Genomic DNA, 16,243 nt, shown 5'->3' on the forward strand with positions numbered 1-16,243 from the left:
GGAATGGCAACCCACTCCAGTATTCTTGCCTGGAAAATCCCATGGACAGAGGAGCCTGGTGGGGTACAGTCCATGGGGTCGAAAAGAGTTGGACACGACTGAGCAACTAACACTTTCACTTTTTCTCAATGTTCATGGTAGTTATGCTCTACAAAGTCATCTCAAACACTCAATGAATGACTGGCCATAGGGAAAACATGGGGTTAAGCTCCTGTGAGCCTCTGGACACAACATTTTCATCAGCCAATCAGTACTTCGTTTTCTGTCTGATTCTGTTTAAAGATGCCTTATCTAACACATACTGCTTATTTGTTAACATTGAATCCATGGCCACTGGCATTATAACTCATGCCTGAACAAAGCTTGCCTAACTTGTGTTTCCCTGTAAAGCACATCACAGGCTTCACACAGTTAGGATCCTGGACAGTACTACAGCACTATGTTTGGGGGCCTCTTTAAACAGAAAAATCATAAACAAAAAGCACAAAATGGAAAAAAAAAAAGTGGAACTAAATAGATCACAAAAAAGACATCTTATGGTAAGAGAACTGGAAGAAGGCAGAGGGTCACCTCATTCAGTCTCAGTTGGGAACATGTGCATATGGCAAATTTGTCGCTGCTCTGCACATATCCATGGATGGCTGCAAAAGTGCCATAAGTATTGATTTTAGGGTCACAAATAAACTTTACCCAGTAGATAACTTCACAAATACAGAATCTGCAAATAGTGACGATTGATTATTCACAACTCTGAAACCTAAATGGAAAGCCAAAGACAGAAGCTGGTGGGATACCTCATAGGAGGATCTGACTTACAGAGATGCTACTTCTGAAGAGGGAAACATTTCACAAGTCAGGCCCTGACTATGTGCGTATTGGTCGGGTAGCACCCCGCCCCCAGCCCCTGTCACACACAGCAAGCCCCACTCCCCACAAGGATCGGGGAGTACAGCATTTTGGCTCCTGGATGTCAGGAGCAGTCATGGCCCTCACTGAAGCCAGTTGCCCCTGGCTGTTTCCTGTCATTGTTCCTGGTCGCATCTATGCCTCTTTATCTGGAAACGGCTCCACAATGTCCCATGGGGAAACACCCCTCACCTATTCTCAGTGCCTCTGGTTCAGAAGGCACGACTCTGACCTCAAGCTCCGGGGATAGGTAAGTCTCCCAGGCCTGGCCAATCAGAGACTTCCATTCCCTGTGAAAGGGGCGGGTTCACAGATGGGCATATGTCAGCTGAACCAATGGGAGTCTTCCCTGGGACTTGTGTGGGTGCCATCAGAAAGAGGGTCTCTCTTCGTCTAGGACTGTCAGTAGCCAGAACTGTTGTTGGCCTAGACCACCAGAAGCCATCTTTGCCTCTCTGAGGAGAAAGGTCAATACAAAAGAGAAACTGAGCTGGGCGGGAGGTGGGCGCGGGGGAGGGGGCAGAGTGGAAGAGTTGGCTTCCTGAGAGCATTATCTGAGTGTCTGGATCCAGCTACTCCTGAGGGAGATCAGCTCTTGGACTCGCTCATTACAGAACTTAATAGATTTACTTTGTTGCCTTGGCTACATCAAGCTGAGTGTCTGTCACTTGCAAACGTGTGCATCTTTCTCTTGATTCTTGAGGAAAATAAATCCACCTTCGCTGTGGGCATCATTGGAAAGCCTTTCTTTCTAAGGAGGGTCCATGTGAATGGAACATGAGGAGCTTGGCCCCAGCAGCCCCACGGTGTGGAATCCTTTGATGTGTTAATTACTCACTGTCTCTGGCAAAGTGGCAGGAGCTCACGCAACCTTCATGGCCCTGCATCAGAGTCACACAGGCGCCACGGTTTCGAAACTCCCCAGTATGGACATTCCATATTTTCAAGGTTTTATCCCAGGAGCTTGTACACAGGAAATGGCCACTGAAGGTGAAACAACAGTTTGAGATGGCATTGTTATGTGCCCTGCAACACATGTGAGAGGGTGCACACATTAGCATGTCACTCCTGGAGAATCTGGAGACATATTTAAAGCAGAGGTGAGTGGAGTGGGCATTGGAGCTGATGCCTTGTGACTTAACGGTTATCACTTTTTTGATCACTGCCTACTATGATCCAAATATTAATTAATCTAACTATGTTACACTATTCCAGGAAGTCCCAATAATGGCAATATTGAATTTTTTGGCTGGATAATTTTTTGTGGTAGGAGGATGTCCTATGCATCGTAGGATGTTTAGTAACATCCCTGGGCACTCCTTAGCACATGCTGGTAGCCTCCATACCCAATTATGACAACCAGAAGAATGTCCCCCATACACTGCCAAATGTCCACGAGGGGACAAAATTGACCCTGGCTGAGAACCACCCTATTCAGAGCTGCTTGAGGCTTCAGAAAAAAGAGCAGGTGGAAACATTGTGATAGTTAATGGACTAATAGCCTTTCAGGTTTAAGGTGGGTCTCCTCTGCTTCCCCCTTCCCCTCCTTTCTCTCACAGACAGGGGGGCATGGCTCCTTTCCCCCATCTTCACCACCCTCTCTCACTCACTCCCCTTACTTCTCCTCACACCAAATGCTCTCTTTTTCCCTCTCCCTCTCTCCTTATCTGTCTTCAGTGCCACTAAAGCATATTTTAATGTTGGGCATTTAATTAATAAAGTTTTGGGCTACTTATTCTCAATTTTTTAATGTCTTTTTAAATTTTGTTTATTTTCGGCTGTGTTGGGTCTTTGTTGCTTCGTGGGCTTTCTCTAGTTGTGGCGAGTGGGGGCTACTCTTTAGTTGTGGTGTGAGGACTTCTCATTGCCGTGGCTTCCCCTGTTGCAGAGAATAGGCTCTAGGTGAGTGGGTTTCAGAAGTTGTGGTATGTAGGCTCAACAGTTGTGGTTTCTGGGCTCTGGAGTACAAGCTCAAATAGCTGTAGCACACAGGCTTCATTGCTCCACATTGTGGAATCTTCTGGGATCAGAGACCTAATCCATGGCTCCTGCATTGGCAGGCAGATTCTTTACCAATGAGCCACCAGGGAAGCCCAAACTATCTTATTTTTTAGGAAAAAAAAATTGTCAGAATTCTGCTTTTTGTTTTGTTTCATGACCCTCAAAGTGTTTTCCCTATGATTCTCATCTCCTGTAACAAATAGGGTTTTCGGTCTAAACTATAAACATAATTGAGCATCTCTGAGTAGCCTAGATTATAATATCAATTCATCTAACTGAAGAAAAGGTTGAATAAATTGTTTTCTAGCACCCAAGTCAGAGTTTTAGACTCTGTGTTGGTTCTTTGACGTATACAAACTAAGTAGGATCAAAGGAGAAGAAATGTCAGCTTCTCAGGGGTGTCCAGGCTTAAAATGTTCAAGTCCCAGTGCCTGGTGGGGTAAGAACCATCCCAGCATTTACTGGAGGTAAATAGCAAGCCCTCCTCTGATTCCAGAAATTGTCACTGAGGTTTCAACCAAGGGTATCTGCTCCAGGATGGGACTCTCATTTCAGATCAGTTTCATGTATCATAAAAGACCATTTTACTTAGTACAAAAGTTTGGGGGAAATGTTTGTGTTGCACTTGCAGTTCTGGACAAGATGGAGTCAATGTACTGCTCCCCACTCCTCCTGTTAAGCACAGCTAACAACCCTGGGCATTTATAGAGCAAATAGAAAACTGTGAACAGTGGATAAGAAAAGGCAGACTAGCTAAGGATCTTGGGACCCAAGGATGGCATGCTGTTGAGTACCTACAATTTTCTTTTTGCTTCTTATATCCTGAACTGAGGACTGGGGAAGCTGCAACCCCCAAAACAATACATGAATACGTGAAGAATACATGAAGTCACTCAGTCGTGTCTGACTCTTTGCGACCCCATGGACTGTAGCCTACCAGGCTCCTCTGTCCATGGGACTTTCCAGGCAAGAGTACTGGAGTGGATTGCCATTTCCTTCTCCAAAGGATCTTCCCAACCCAGGGATTGAACCTGGGTCTCCTGCATCGTAGACAGATGCTTTACCGTCTGAGCCACCAACAATGAGGACTGGATAAAAGGCTCCCAAGAAAAGCCTGTTCTCTCTAGCCAAAGAGATAGCCTAGAAAAAGAACAGAAAACCTTTAGACAATACCTGCCTTACTCCAACCAAAAATCTTAGGGAAAACTGCAATCCCATCCCCAGCACTGTCAGCAAAGGCTGAGGGGGAGTCTAGACTGCCACTCTTGCCAGGTTCTAATGAGGCAGCCTGCTAAAACAGAAGATTTAAATAACATTAAGAGTCTCATAATACTCAAAATGTCCAAGATGAAACTGAAATTCACTCATCATACTAAGTAACAGCCAGGAAAATCTCAACATGAATGAGAGAGAGAGAGTCAACAGATGCCAATACCTAGATAATACAGATGTTAGAATTATCTGACAAGGATTTTTAAGCAGCCATCATAATAATGCTCTAGGGCTTTCCCAGTGGCTCAGGGGCAAAGAATCTGCCTGCAGTACAGGAAGCACAAGAGACACAGGTTCAATCCCTGGGTCAGGAAGATCCCCTGGAGAAGGAAATGGCAACCCACCCCAGTAATCTTGCCTGGAGAATCCCCATGGACAGAGGAGCCTGCACAGGGTCACAAAGAGTCGGACACAACTGAAGTGACCTAGCACGCGTACATAAAAATGCTCTAATGGACAATTATAATTCTGTTTAAAATGACCAAAAAGATTGAAAGCTTTGCAAATAGAAGATATAAAGAATGACCAAATGGAAATTTTAGAACTTAAAAATACAATAACAACCAAAAAATAAAACTCAATAGAGATGATATAGGAAATAATCAATAAATATGAAGACAGACACTATAAATTAACCAATCCAAAAAACAGACTGAAAAAAAAAAAAAGAGAGAGAGAGCCTTAGGAACCTCCGAGAATATAATGAAATATCTAACATTTGGGGCATCTCAGAAGAAAGGAGAAATAAGATAGAGCTGAAAAAATAATCAAGGAAATTATGTCTGGAATTTTACCAAATCTGGCAAAGAACAGATTCGAAAAGCTGAGTGAATCCCAAGTGGGATAAACTCAAATAAATCTATATTCAGACACAGTATAATTCTACTTTTGAAAAGTAGGGACAGAAAAAAATCTTGAAAATAGCAAAAGAGAAATGACCCCTTACTTATAGGGGAAGAACAATTTGAATGACAGTGGATTCCTCATCAGAAACCGTGGACGCCAGGAAAAAAGTGACATGATAGCCTTCAGATGAGGAGAGAAAACAACTGTGAATCCAGATTTCTATATCTATCAAACATATCCTGCAGGAATGATGGGAGGATCAAGATGTTTTCAGATGAAGGAAAACTTAAGAGAATTTTTTTTCCCTCAGAACTACCCTATAGGAATGGCTAAAGGGAATTTTTCTAAACAGAAAATGGTGAAAGAGGAAAACTTGGAACATCAGAAGACAGAACATGGTCAGCAAAAACATGGGTAAGTACAATAGATCTTCCTTCTCCTCTTGAATTTTCTAAACTACGTTTGACAACATTAAAAAATTATAACAAAGTACTTATGCTCCTTGCAAGCTTCAGAATCAATTAAGTATGGATTTTCAAAATTATCTAGCAAGAACGGCTATATGATTTTGCAAGGCCCACTGCAAAATTAAAATGCAAGTTCCAAGTTTCTCAAAAACTATACACAGTATTCATGACATGATCCAGAAATTCGTCTCCTAGGTATACAGCCAAAAGAATTAAAAGCAGGGACTTGAACAGATATGTGTACACCAGTGTTGACTGCAGCATTATTTTCAATAGCTAAAAGACAGAAGCAACTCAAGGATTCTCCAACAGATAAACAAAATGCAGTATATACATGCAATGGAATATTGTTCAGTCATTAAAAGGAATGAAACTCTAATACATGCTGTAACATATATTAGATGAACCTTAAAAACATTATGCTAAATGAAACAGCCAGACACAAAAGGAAAAATAATGTATGATTCTATTCATATGAAATATCTAGAATAAGCAAATTCATAGAGGCAGAAAATAGAGGTTACTTTGTTGTTGTTGTTCAGTCACTAAATTATGTTTAGTTCTTTTTGACCCTAGGAACTGCAGCATGCCAGGCTCCTCTGTCCTCCACTATCCCCTGGAGTTCTCTCAAACTCATGTCCAGTGAGCCAGTGATGTTATCTAACCATCTCATCCTCTGTTGCCACCTTCTCCTGCCCTCAATCTTTCCCAGCATCAGGGTCTTTTCCAATGAGTCAGCTCTTCACATCAGGTGGCCACAGTATTGGAGCTTCAGCTTCCACACCAGCCCTTCCAAGGAATATTCAGGGCTGATTTTCTTTAGGATTGACTGATTTGATCTCCTTGTAGTCTTGGGGACTCTCAAGAGTCTTCTCCAACATCACAGTTCAAAAGCATCAGTTCTTCAGCACTCAACCTTCTTTATGGTTCAACTCTCACACACGTACATGACTACTGGAAAAACCATAGCATTGACTATATGGACCTTCGTCAACAAAGTGATATCTCTACTTTTTAATATGCTGTCTAGGTTACTAGGGACTAGGATTGAGGGGAGTGGGGAATTATTGTTCAATGGGTACTGAGTTTCTGTTTGGGTAATAAAAGAGTTTTGGAAATAGTGGTGATGGGTGTATAATATTATAAATGTAATTAATGCCAATACTATAACATTAAAAATTTTGTACATATAATGAGACAATTAAAAATAATGATAATATCCCCCAAACCACTGAATTATGTACATGAAATGGTGAACTGTAGGATGCATGTGAATTATATCTCAGTAAAACTGTTAGGAGAGAAAGGCAGCCAGAGGGCAGGAAGGAAGGAGGAAAAGTGATGGCTTCTCAGGAAACAGCGGTTATGAGACAGCTAAGAGAATTTTTCACTCTGTATTCTTTTGTACCTTCAAAATGTTGTACTGGCTGCATGTTTAACATTTTCAAAAAGTAAATTACATATTTTTGAAATAAAAGCATTTGAGGTCCCTTGTTCAAGAATGAAGAATTTTGGGACTTCCCTGATGGTCCAGTGGCTAAGACTCCAAGTTTTCAATGCAGGGGGTCTGGGTTCCATCCCTGGTCAGGGACCTGGATCCCATCTGCTGCAAATAAGAGTCCCCATGCCACAACTAAAGACCCTTCATGCCACAACTAAGACCTGGTGCAGTCAAATGAATAAAAATATTTTTTAAAAGTGAAGAACTTCAAGATGTTGACGGCAGAGCAGTAAACCAAGTATGAGCCCTCCTGTGTGCGGGACCCTGTGTAACTTCAGAATTTCATGCCACGAAGCCTGCCCTGTCCTGCAGCACTGAGAATCCTTGACTCTATATTTTCTTGCTAAAAAAATACATTTCCAGAAAATTTATAAATGTGGTTCAATCGAATACACCAGTAGACAGTTTCCTTATTTCCCTTTCCACCATCCTTGGGGGAACAAAGCAGAGTTCCAGCTCACAGCTGGAACTGCGGTCCCCTCTGCTGCCTAACCCTCCTCACTGCCACCACCGAGCAGCTCTAACGAGCAGAACAGGCATCCATAGCCCCTGCTGACCCCAGCAGCCACAGAAGTCAGTCTCAGTAACAGAGCTGGTGCTGAGTGGCCACCACGCACCCTACACTAAGGACTTCCGTCTGTTGTCTCATTCACACCTCACTGGGGCTCAGTTTGCAGGTGAGGAAACTAAGGTCAAAGGTCACTCAGGATGGGAACCTGCACACTCTTAAGCCCTGGTCAGACACCCACGGGAAAGCCTGGCCCAGGCCAGCAGGGCTCATAACTGAGCCAAGTGGGCAGGACAACACATTCTGAGGTCATGACTCCGGGTCACCACACCTGGTGCTGGTGGCCACAGACAGAGTGACCCTTGCGGGCCCTAGAAGAGGAGATCTTCTCATTTTGCAGGAGATGCTGGAAACCCACATTTGGGGAGGCAGAGGGCAACTCAGCACAATGTTTTCCAGTGTTGGCTCACACTGAAACAAATGCCTCTGAGGCCCGTCCCAGCCCACAGGCCACAACTACAGTAAGTCCCCTACGTAGGATTAATTTCTGTTCTGAGACTGTGTTCGTAAGTGCAATTTGTTTGTAAGCCCAGCAAACCTGGCCTAGGTACCCAACTAACACAATCAGCTGTATAGTACTGTCTTACAACACTTTTCACACAAATAATAGGTACATGAAAAACAAACACCAAAAATAAAACATTTACTATTACAGAACCTTGAAAAGTACAGTAGTACAGTACAACAGCTGGCATACAGGGGCTGGCTCAGACGTTCACGTCTTTGAAAGCTTGCAACTTGAAGGCTCGAATGTAGAGGACTTACTGGAGTGGCTCCCCCTTGCTTGCCTGTGCCCTTCCCATTCTGCATCTCCAGCCTCCTCGTAGCACCACAGTGGGCCACAGCTGGAGATGCCCCATGTCCACACCAGTTGGGGAGCTGAAGGTGCACAGGCCAAATCCAGGAGGGCGTGAATCCCGCCCACCTCGCTGTTGCAGCACGCTGCCCAGCCTCCTCACTTGGTGATGGTGAGCAGCGTGGTCTGTGACGTCACGTCCCAGATCTTGATGCTCCTGTCAAACGAGACGGAAGCCACCCTCTGGCTGTCGGGGTCAAAGCAGCAGGCGGTGAGCGACATCATGTGATGATCTGAGGCACAGGGAAAGTGACTTGATACCGTGCCTTCCACACTCTGGGCCACATGCCACGAGGTTGCTCCCCCAGACAGCGACAGTATAATAGAAACACAACTCTGGTTTTCACAAGGAAGGGACTCTTCACTTGCATAATCATTTCCTGAATGCCTGCTGTATACCAGGCCTCGAGCCAGGAGCTCTGCCCTCTTCCCCCTCAGAGGTCACAGGCAGACACCTCTGAGCAGGCAACAACCTGCAGCCAATGTCACGGCTCCAAACCAACGAAAGGAAACCTGGCCTAACCCTGAGAGATTGCTAAAAGCTATGGAGGGAAACAGGAAAGGAAGAGTGCTCTAGGCAGAAGGAACAGGGTGTGCCAAGGCTTGACATGACACAGCGTGAAGGAGCATGGTGTGCAGACAGGCCTTAGAGTGTGAGGAGAGAGAGGACGAGGTGACACATCAAGGGAAAAATGCAAGCTGTGTGGCAGGACACGCATCACGGCTCCATGGTGATGAAAATAAACATTAAATGTATGTGGGAAGCAGTACTGTGTGCGTGTGTGTGTTTGCACATACACACACTCACTGGAAGACCCCCCAGCAATGTACTGTTAATGATAGGTACCTCCACAGATGAACCTATTTGCAGGGCAGGAACAGAGACACAGACGTGGAGAATGGACTGTGGACACAGTGGGGAAGGGGAGGGTGGAATGAACTGGGAGAGTAGCTCTTACGTATATACACTACCACGTGTGAAGTAGTTAGTGGGAAGCTTCTGTATAGCACAGGGAGCTCTGCTCAGTGCTCTATGATGACCTAAAAGGGTAAGATGTGGGGGGTGGGAGGGAGGCTCAAGAGGGAGGGGAATATGTAAACACACAGCTGATTCACTTTGTTGTAGAGCTGAAACTAACACAGCATTGTAAAGCAGTTATACTCCAATAAAAAAAAAATACCTATCTCACAGTACAATTTAAAAAAACCTTCTTCCATTGAACTTGAGGGATATAAAAATTCAAATCAGAAGAAATACTGTGGAAGACTAGAATAAATAAATTATAAGCAAAGTTCTTTAAATTAAAAATAATCATAATAATAGGTCCCTCCAGGCTTCCCTAGAGAAGGAAATGGCAACCCACTCCAGTAGTCTTGCCTGGAAAATCCCATGGACAGAGGAGCCTGGCGGGCTACAGTCCATAGGGTCGCAAGAGTCGGACACAACTGAGCCTCTAAACCACTACCACCGGGGAGAAGACAGGACAGGCACAGCAGTCATGTCTGACTGTGACGCTATGGACTATCGCCCACCAGGCTCCTCTGTCCATGGGGATTTTCTAGGCAAGAATCCTGGAGTGGGTTGCCATTTCCTCCTCCAGGGGATCTTCCTGACCAGGGACCGAACTCACGTCTCCTGCGTTGAAAGCAGATTTTTTTTTACCACTTTAGCCACTGGGGAAACCCACTGCTTATACACTTTGAAATTTTTTTCCCAATGATTATGCTTTTTTCTTCTGAGTTAACTGTTAACTCACATGCAGTTGTAAGGACTCCTACAGAGAGACCCTGTATGCCTGTCACTCAGTTTCCCCCAATGGTGACCTCTTACACAATGATTGCATAGGATCACAACCAGGAAATTGACATTTGATGACTGTTTTTTCAGGAGTTGCCATTCTAGTCTTTTTAATTATCTGAATTTGTTTTTTTATACATGATAATTGATAGTAATAAAATTGCTAATCATCACTATTATAAAACACTAGAATAAATATGTTATTAATAATCAGTGATTATTATTTTTATGGGCTTTCCTGGTGACTTAGCAATAAAGAAGGAAGAATGTGGGAAAATACACATAAAATGTTAAGAAGCCTGGAAAGAAAGAAAGCGGAGTCGCTTAGTCATGTCCAACTCTTTATGGCTCCATGGACTGTAGCCTGCTGGGCTCTTCCATCTACGGGATTTTTCAGGCAAGAATACTGGACTGAGTTGCCATTTCCTTCTCCAGGAGATCTTCCAAACCAAAGGATCGAACCTGGGTCTCCTACATTGCAGGCAGACTACCATCTGAGCCACCAGGCAAGCCAAGAAGCTTGGATCTTCATTCAATAAAACATGAACTTTAAATGTCCATGTGAAGCTGGAGCAGAACAATGTTTCATTTATTATAAGCATGAGACTGAGTGGAAAAGCCTTAACCACTCTTGATTTTAATTGCCCATGTTTTTATCCATCAGGGCTTTCCTGATAGCTTAGTTGGTAAAGAATCCACCTGCAATGCGGGAGACCTGGGTTCAATCCCTGGGGGTTGGGAAGATCCCCTGGAGAAGGGAAAGGCTACCCACACCACTATTCTGGCCTGGAGAACTTGGGTTCTACCCACTCCAGTATTCTGGCCTGGGTCACAAAGAGTCGGACGTGACTGAGCGACTTTCACTTCACTTTTATCCATCAATGTCCCATCTTTAATGACATGGTTCACAGCACTGCTGATTTACCAAGTAAAACAATAAAGTCACTGTCATTCAAGCGACAAGTGGCTGTTATCATAATAGACAGAACAGAGCAGGGAGCCCACACAAACTCACCTTTGATACGGGACACAGTGGTGGAGTCTTTCGCATCTATTATAAAGATTCCATGATCCACATCCAAGCCCAAGACCACGTATTTACCATCAGGGGAACACTTAGCGGAGACTATGAAGGTTTCATGACTGAGCTTCCACTGCAATAGAGCAACAATCAAAAGGTTTCTCTCTAGCCCAGTGTTCCAGCAGGACTTTCTGAAATATTCTATCTAGGCACTGTTCAATACGCCAGCCACTGGCCACATGTGGCCACTGAGTTCTTGTAATAGACTAGTGCAAACAAGGAACTGAATGTTTAGTTTTCATGAATTAATTTTTAATTAATACATGTAATTAATGTGTGTCCAGGAGAGACGAACAAGGATAGGGGGCACCGAGCAGAACTGGCAGCAAGGTTCTAGTAATGGCCAACTTGGCTCTTGTTCAGTTTGGTAAACAAGTCTGCCTGGAGGACAAGACTCTACAGTCCCAGCCCCTCAGGACAGAGAGCTACTCATTCTAGGAAAGGAAAATCTCTCTGTATGTCATAAATTATGGTATTACTGTTGTGAAGCTTTTTAAATATGCTCCCCAATTCTTTGACAGTCCTCTCTTCACAAAAGTGAAAGTCACTCAGTCATGTCTGAATTTTTGCGACCCCGTGGACTGCAGCCCAGCCGGCAACTCTGTCCATGGAATTCTCCAGGGAAGAACTGTAGAGTGGGTGGCCATTACCTTATGCAGAGGAATCTTCCCATTCCAGGGATCAAATCTGAAACTGCAGGAATGTAGGCAGATTCTTTAACGTCTGAGCCACCAGGGAAGTCTCAGGGTGGAGTCTAATTACCCCAAGGGTGTGGGCTCAACCCAGTGAGTTACTTCTTTGGATACAACATAGCAAAAGTGGTATGTTGTAAAACTAGTATCACTGTTGTGATACTAGGTCACAACAGAAACCAGGGCTTTATCCAAAGAAAACATACAGATGGCCAACAGGCGCATGCAAAAATGTTCAACATCACTAATCACTAGAGAAATGCAAACCAAAACTACAAAGAGCTATCACCTCACACCAGTCAGAATGGTCATCATCAAAAAGTCTACGAATAATAAATGCTAGAGAGGGTATGGAGAAAAGGGACCCCTCCTACATTGTGGGTGGGAATATAATTTGGTGCAGCCACTACAGAGAACAGTATGGAGGTTCCTTAAAAAACTAAAACTAGAGCTACCCTTGGAGAAGGTGATGGCACCCCACTCCAGTACTCTTGCCTGGAAAAGCCCATGGATGGAGGAGCCTGGTAGGCTGCAGTCCACGGGGTCACACAGAGGCGGACACGACTGAAGCGACTTAGCAGCAGCAGCAGCAGTAGCAGCACAGCTACCCTATAATCCAGCAATCCCACTCCTGGGTATACATCTGCAAAACATGAAAATTCTAATTCAAAAAGATGTATGTAGGACTCCCCTGGTGGTCCAGTGGTTAAGAATCCACCTTCCAATGCAAGGGATGTGGGTTTGATCCCTGGTCGAGGAACTAAGACCCCGCATGCCACAGAGCAACCAAGCCTGCACACCACAGCTACCAAGCCCACACGTTCTGGAGCCTGTGTACCACAACGAAAGATCCTGCGTGACACAACAGGCTCTGCATGCTGCAACTAAGACCCGACACAGCGAAACAAACAAACAACAAAAAGATCCATGCACCCCAATGATCACAGCAGAACTATCTACAATAGCCATGACATGAACACAACTGAAGGCTCACTGGTAGATGAAGAGATTAAAAAAAAGATATGGTATGTACATAAAATGGAATACTACTCAGCCATAAAAAAGAATGAATTATTGCCATTTGCAGCAACCTGGATGGACCTAGAGATTATTAATATCATACTAAGTGAAATAAGTCAGACAAAGACAAATATCATATGATATCATTTATTGTGGAATCTTAACAAAATGATACAAAAGAACTTATTTACAAAACAGAAATAGACTGGCAGACATAGAAAACAAGTTTATGTTTACCAAAGGGGAAAGTGGGGGTGGGATAATATCCTATAATGCAAAAGAATCTGAAAAAGAATATATGTGTTTATATTCATAAATATACACGTTTATAATGTACACATATATACACACATGCACACAAATACATACCTGAATCACTTTGCCATATGCCTGAAACACTGCAAACCAGCTATAACCACAAAAATTAAAAAAAAAAAAAAAAGAAGAAGAAAACCAGGGTTTCCTCCTGCCATCTCTTGAGTCGCTTGCTCTGAGGGAGGAAACCGCCATGTCCTGAGGACACTCAAGCAACCCTATGGAGAGACTTGGGTGCAAAGGAACCGAGGGCTCCTGCCAACAGCCAACTTGGAAGGAGACCCTCAGTGAGCCTTCAGAAGACTGCAGCCCCAGATGACATCCTAACCATGACTTCACAAGAAACCTAAGCCAGAACCACTGGCTAACCTGCTCCAAAAGTTCTGTCACGAAACTCTGCAAGGACTTCCGTGGCGGTCCAGTGGTTGAGAGTCTGCCTGCTAGCGCAGGGAACACAGGTTCAATCCCTGGATTGGGAAGACCCCCACGCTGAGGGGCAACTAAGCCCAGGCACCGCAACTACTGAGCCTGTGCTCTAGAGCCTGTGCTCTGCGACGAGAAGCCACCACAGTGAGAACCACAATCAGAGAGCAACTAGAGAAAGCTCATGTGCAGCAAGGAAGACCCAGTGCAGCCAAAATACGTTAATTATTTCAGAAAAAAAGAAACTCTGCGTGGCCATAAATGCTTGTTGTTTGAAAATAAGTTCCGGAATAGTTTGTCAAGCAGCAGTGGATCACTAACTCAGCCCTATAGATGGCAAGTGGCATGGACATCCTGCGCAACAAAAATAATAAAAGTACTAAAACAAGTTTACCGAAGGGACTTCTCAGGTGGTCCAGTGGCTAAGACTTCTCACTCTCCATGCAGGCAGCCTGGGTTTGACCCCTGGTCAGGGAACTAGAGCCCGCATGCCACAACTAAAGATTCCACATGCTTCAACTAAGACCTGGGGCAGCCAAATAAATAAACAAATATTTTGTAAAAATAAATAAAAACATCCTGGGGAGAGTTTTTTAACAAGAAGAGAACGACAAAGAGGCTAGAGACAAGAGCAGGACGTTTATGTGAGATGAAATAAGCATTTGGGAAAATGCTAAAAGTCAGGAGTAATCAGTGATCGTATATAATGACACTGTTGTCAGCAGAACATGTCATGTTGTCACGCTTGCCCGTGTTCATATGTAAGGTGTGTACAGGAAAAGACACACCTAGATGCTAACTGTTACACTATTTTTTTTACACTGGGCTTCTCTTTCTAAAAATGTTTCACAATGAAAATAAATTAATCTTTGCACTAAAAAGAAAGTTTGTTGTTGTTGTTTTTTAAGGAGAGAACAGAGGAGAAAGGGAAAAAGGGAGAAGAGAGGTGACAAGAAGCTGCCTGGGGTGGGGTGGGCAGGGAGGGCAGCAGGGATGGGGCAGGAAACCCTGCAGAGCGCCTGAGCAGGCTCAGGGCTGCCCGGACATTAGGCAGGAGACAGAGGGATCCTGGGCCCATTGGATGGATGGATGGATGGATGGTGGCCCCTTCTCAGATGAAGAACAGACTGGGAACCAGTTGCCTTGTCCTTTGGCCACATGGCCTTTACCCTGTGGCCTCAGCTCTACTTCCTGCCCCTGTTAAAAGCCAACATCCCACAGGGGAGGGTCTCTTTTCCCACACAGTTCTCTCAGTTTGTAATGCTACCCTCCCTACCCTCTGCCCCCACCTCTACTTCTTCCCTTATACCCATCCTCCCCATCCCTGAAACAGAGCCCTCCTCTGCCCGCTTCAGATAGCTTTCCTTCCCTGAAGCCCACCATCCATCACGTTGGGTCCCTAAGAAAATTTTCCTTTCCCGGAAGATTGGCTACTCTTCCCAATCCATGACCAGCTCAAGGCCACCTAAGGCCCAGCAAAGAACCTGTATTGTAGGCAGGGAAGGAGAGGGTGAGATGAACTGAGAGAACAGCATTAACACACACATATATATATATACTGCTGCTGCTGCTGCTAAGTCGCTTCAGTCGTGTCCGACTCTGTGTGACCCCACAGACGGCAGTCCACCAGGCTCCCCTGTCCCTGGGATTCTCCAGGCAAGAACACTGGAGTGGGTTGCCATTTCCTTCTCCAATGCATGAAAGTGAAAAGTGAAGGTGAAGTCGCTTAGTCGTGTCCTGTGTCTGACTCTTTGAGACCCCATGGACTGCAGCCTACCAGGCTCCTCTGTCCATGGGATATACTACCATGTGTAAAACAAAAGCTGGCAGGAAACTGCTGCATGGCACAGAGATCTCAGCTCGATGCTCTGTGATGACATAAAGGAGTGTGATGTGATGGGCGGGGGCAGTGGGAGGAAGGCTCAAGAGGGAGGGGATATATGTTTACATAGAGCTGATTCACATCACTGAACAGCAGAAACTAACACAATATTGTAAAGCAATTATACTCCAATTAAAACATGAAAAAAAAAAAAAAAACAGAAGACCCTGTGCTGTGACATCTCCACCAGGGCAGAGCATACATACCAGCAGCTTGCCTGTTTCAACGTCCCAAGCCCTCACTGTTTTGTCATAAGATGCTGCAACGATTCTGGAAAGAAAATGACAAGAGTCTTAACGACCCAGACTATTACGCCTGTGGTTTCTAAGAAAGATCAAATATTTAACAGACAGTTTCTACAGTTTAGGACCAAGACTGCAAAAAATACTTGAATCTTTCTAAAGATACTTCATGAGGCCCCTGGAGAACTGGGGGTTCTCAGTGAAAACAGAAAGATCCTAACACAGAAGGCACCATGACACCATTCTCTTCCTTAATCCTTTAATCGGCCACCCAAATATGTCCTTTTCTATCTGGGGCATTAAAGGTATCATTTCTTCTATTCTGTAATTGACTTCTTTTAGAAGGATAGCTACAACTCACAAGGATCAATCA

General features: G+C 44.4%; 1 protein-coding gene across 1 annotated transcript in view; it reads right to left on the bottom strand.

Annotated features, from left to right (window-relative positions):
• The window catches only part of WDR88 (WD repeat domain 88), a 47,760-nt gene that overhangs the window by 13,740 nt on the left and 17,777 nt on the right, over window positions 1-16,243 (bottom strand). The window contains exons 4-7 of the mRNA XM_005893922.2: window positions 15,835-15,898; window positions 11,231-11,369; window positions 8,521-8,650; window positions 1,745-1,932 (exon numbers count right to left, since the gene is read on the bottom strand). Of these exons, the coding sequence (XP_005893984.2) occupies window positions 1,745-1,932; window positions 8,521-8,650; window positions 11,231-11,369; window positions 15,835-15,898 (521 nt within the window). The remainder of the gene's footprint in view (window positions 1-1,744; window positions 1,933-8,520; window positions 8,651-11,230; window positions 11,370-15,834; window positions 15,899-16,243) is intronic.

This window comes from Bos mutus, chromosome 18, assembly GCF_027580195.1.
Source record: "Bos mutus isolate GX-2022 chromosome 18, NWIPB_WYAK_1.1, whole genome shotgun sequence".
Lineage (NCBI taxonomy): Eukaryota > Metazoa > Chordata > Mammalia > Artiodactyla > Bovidae > Bos > Bos mutus.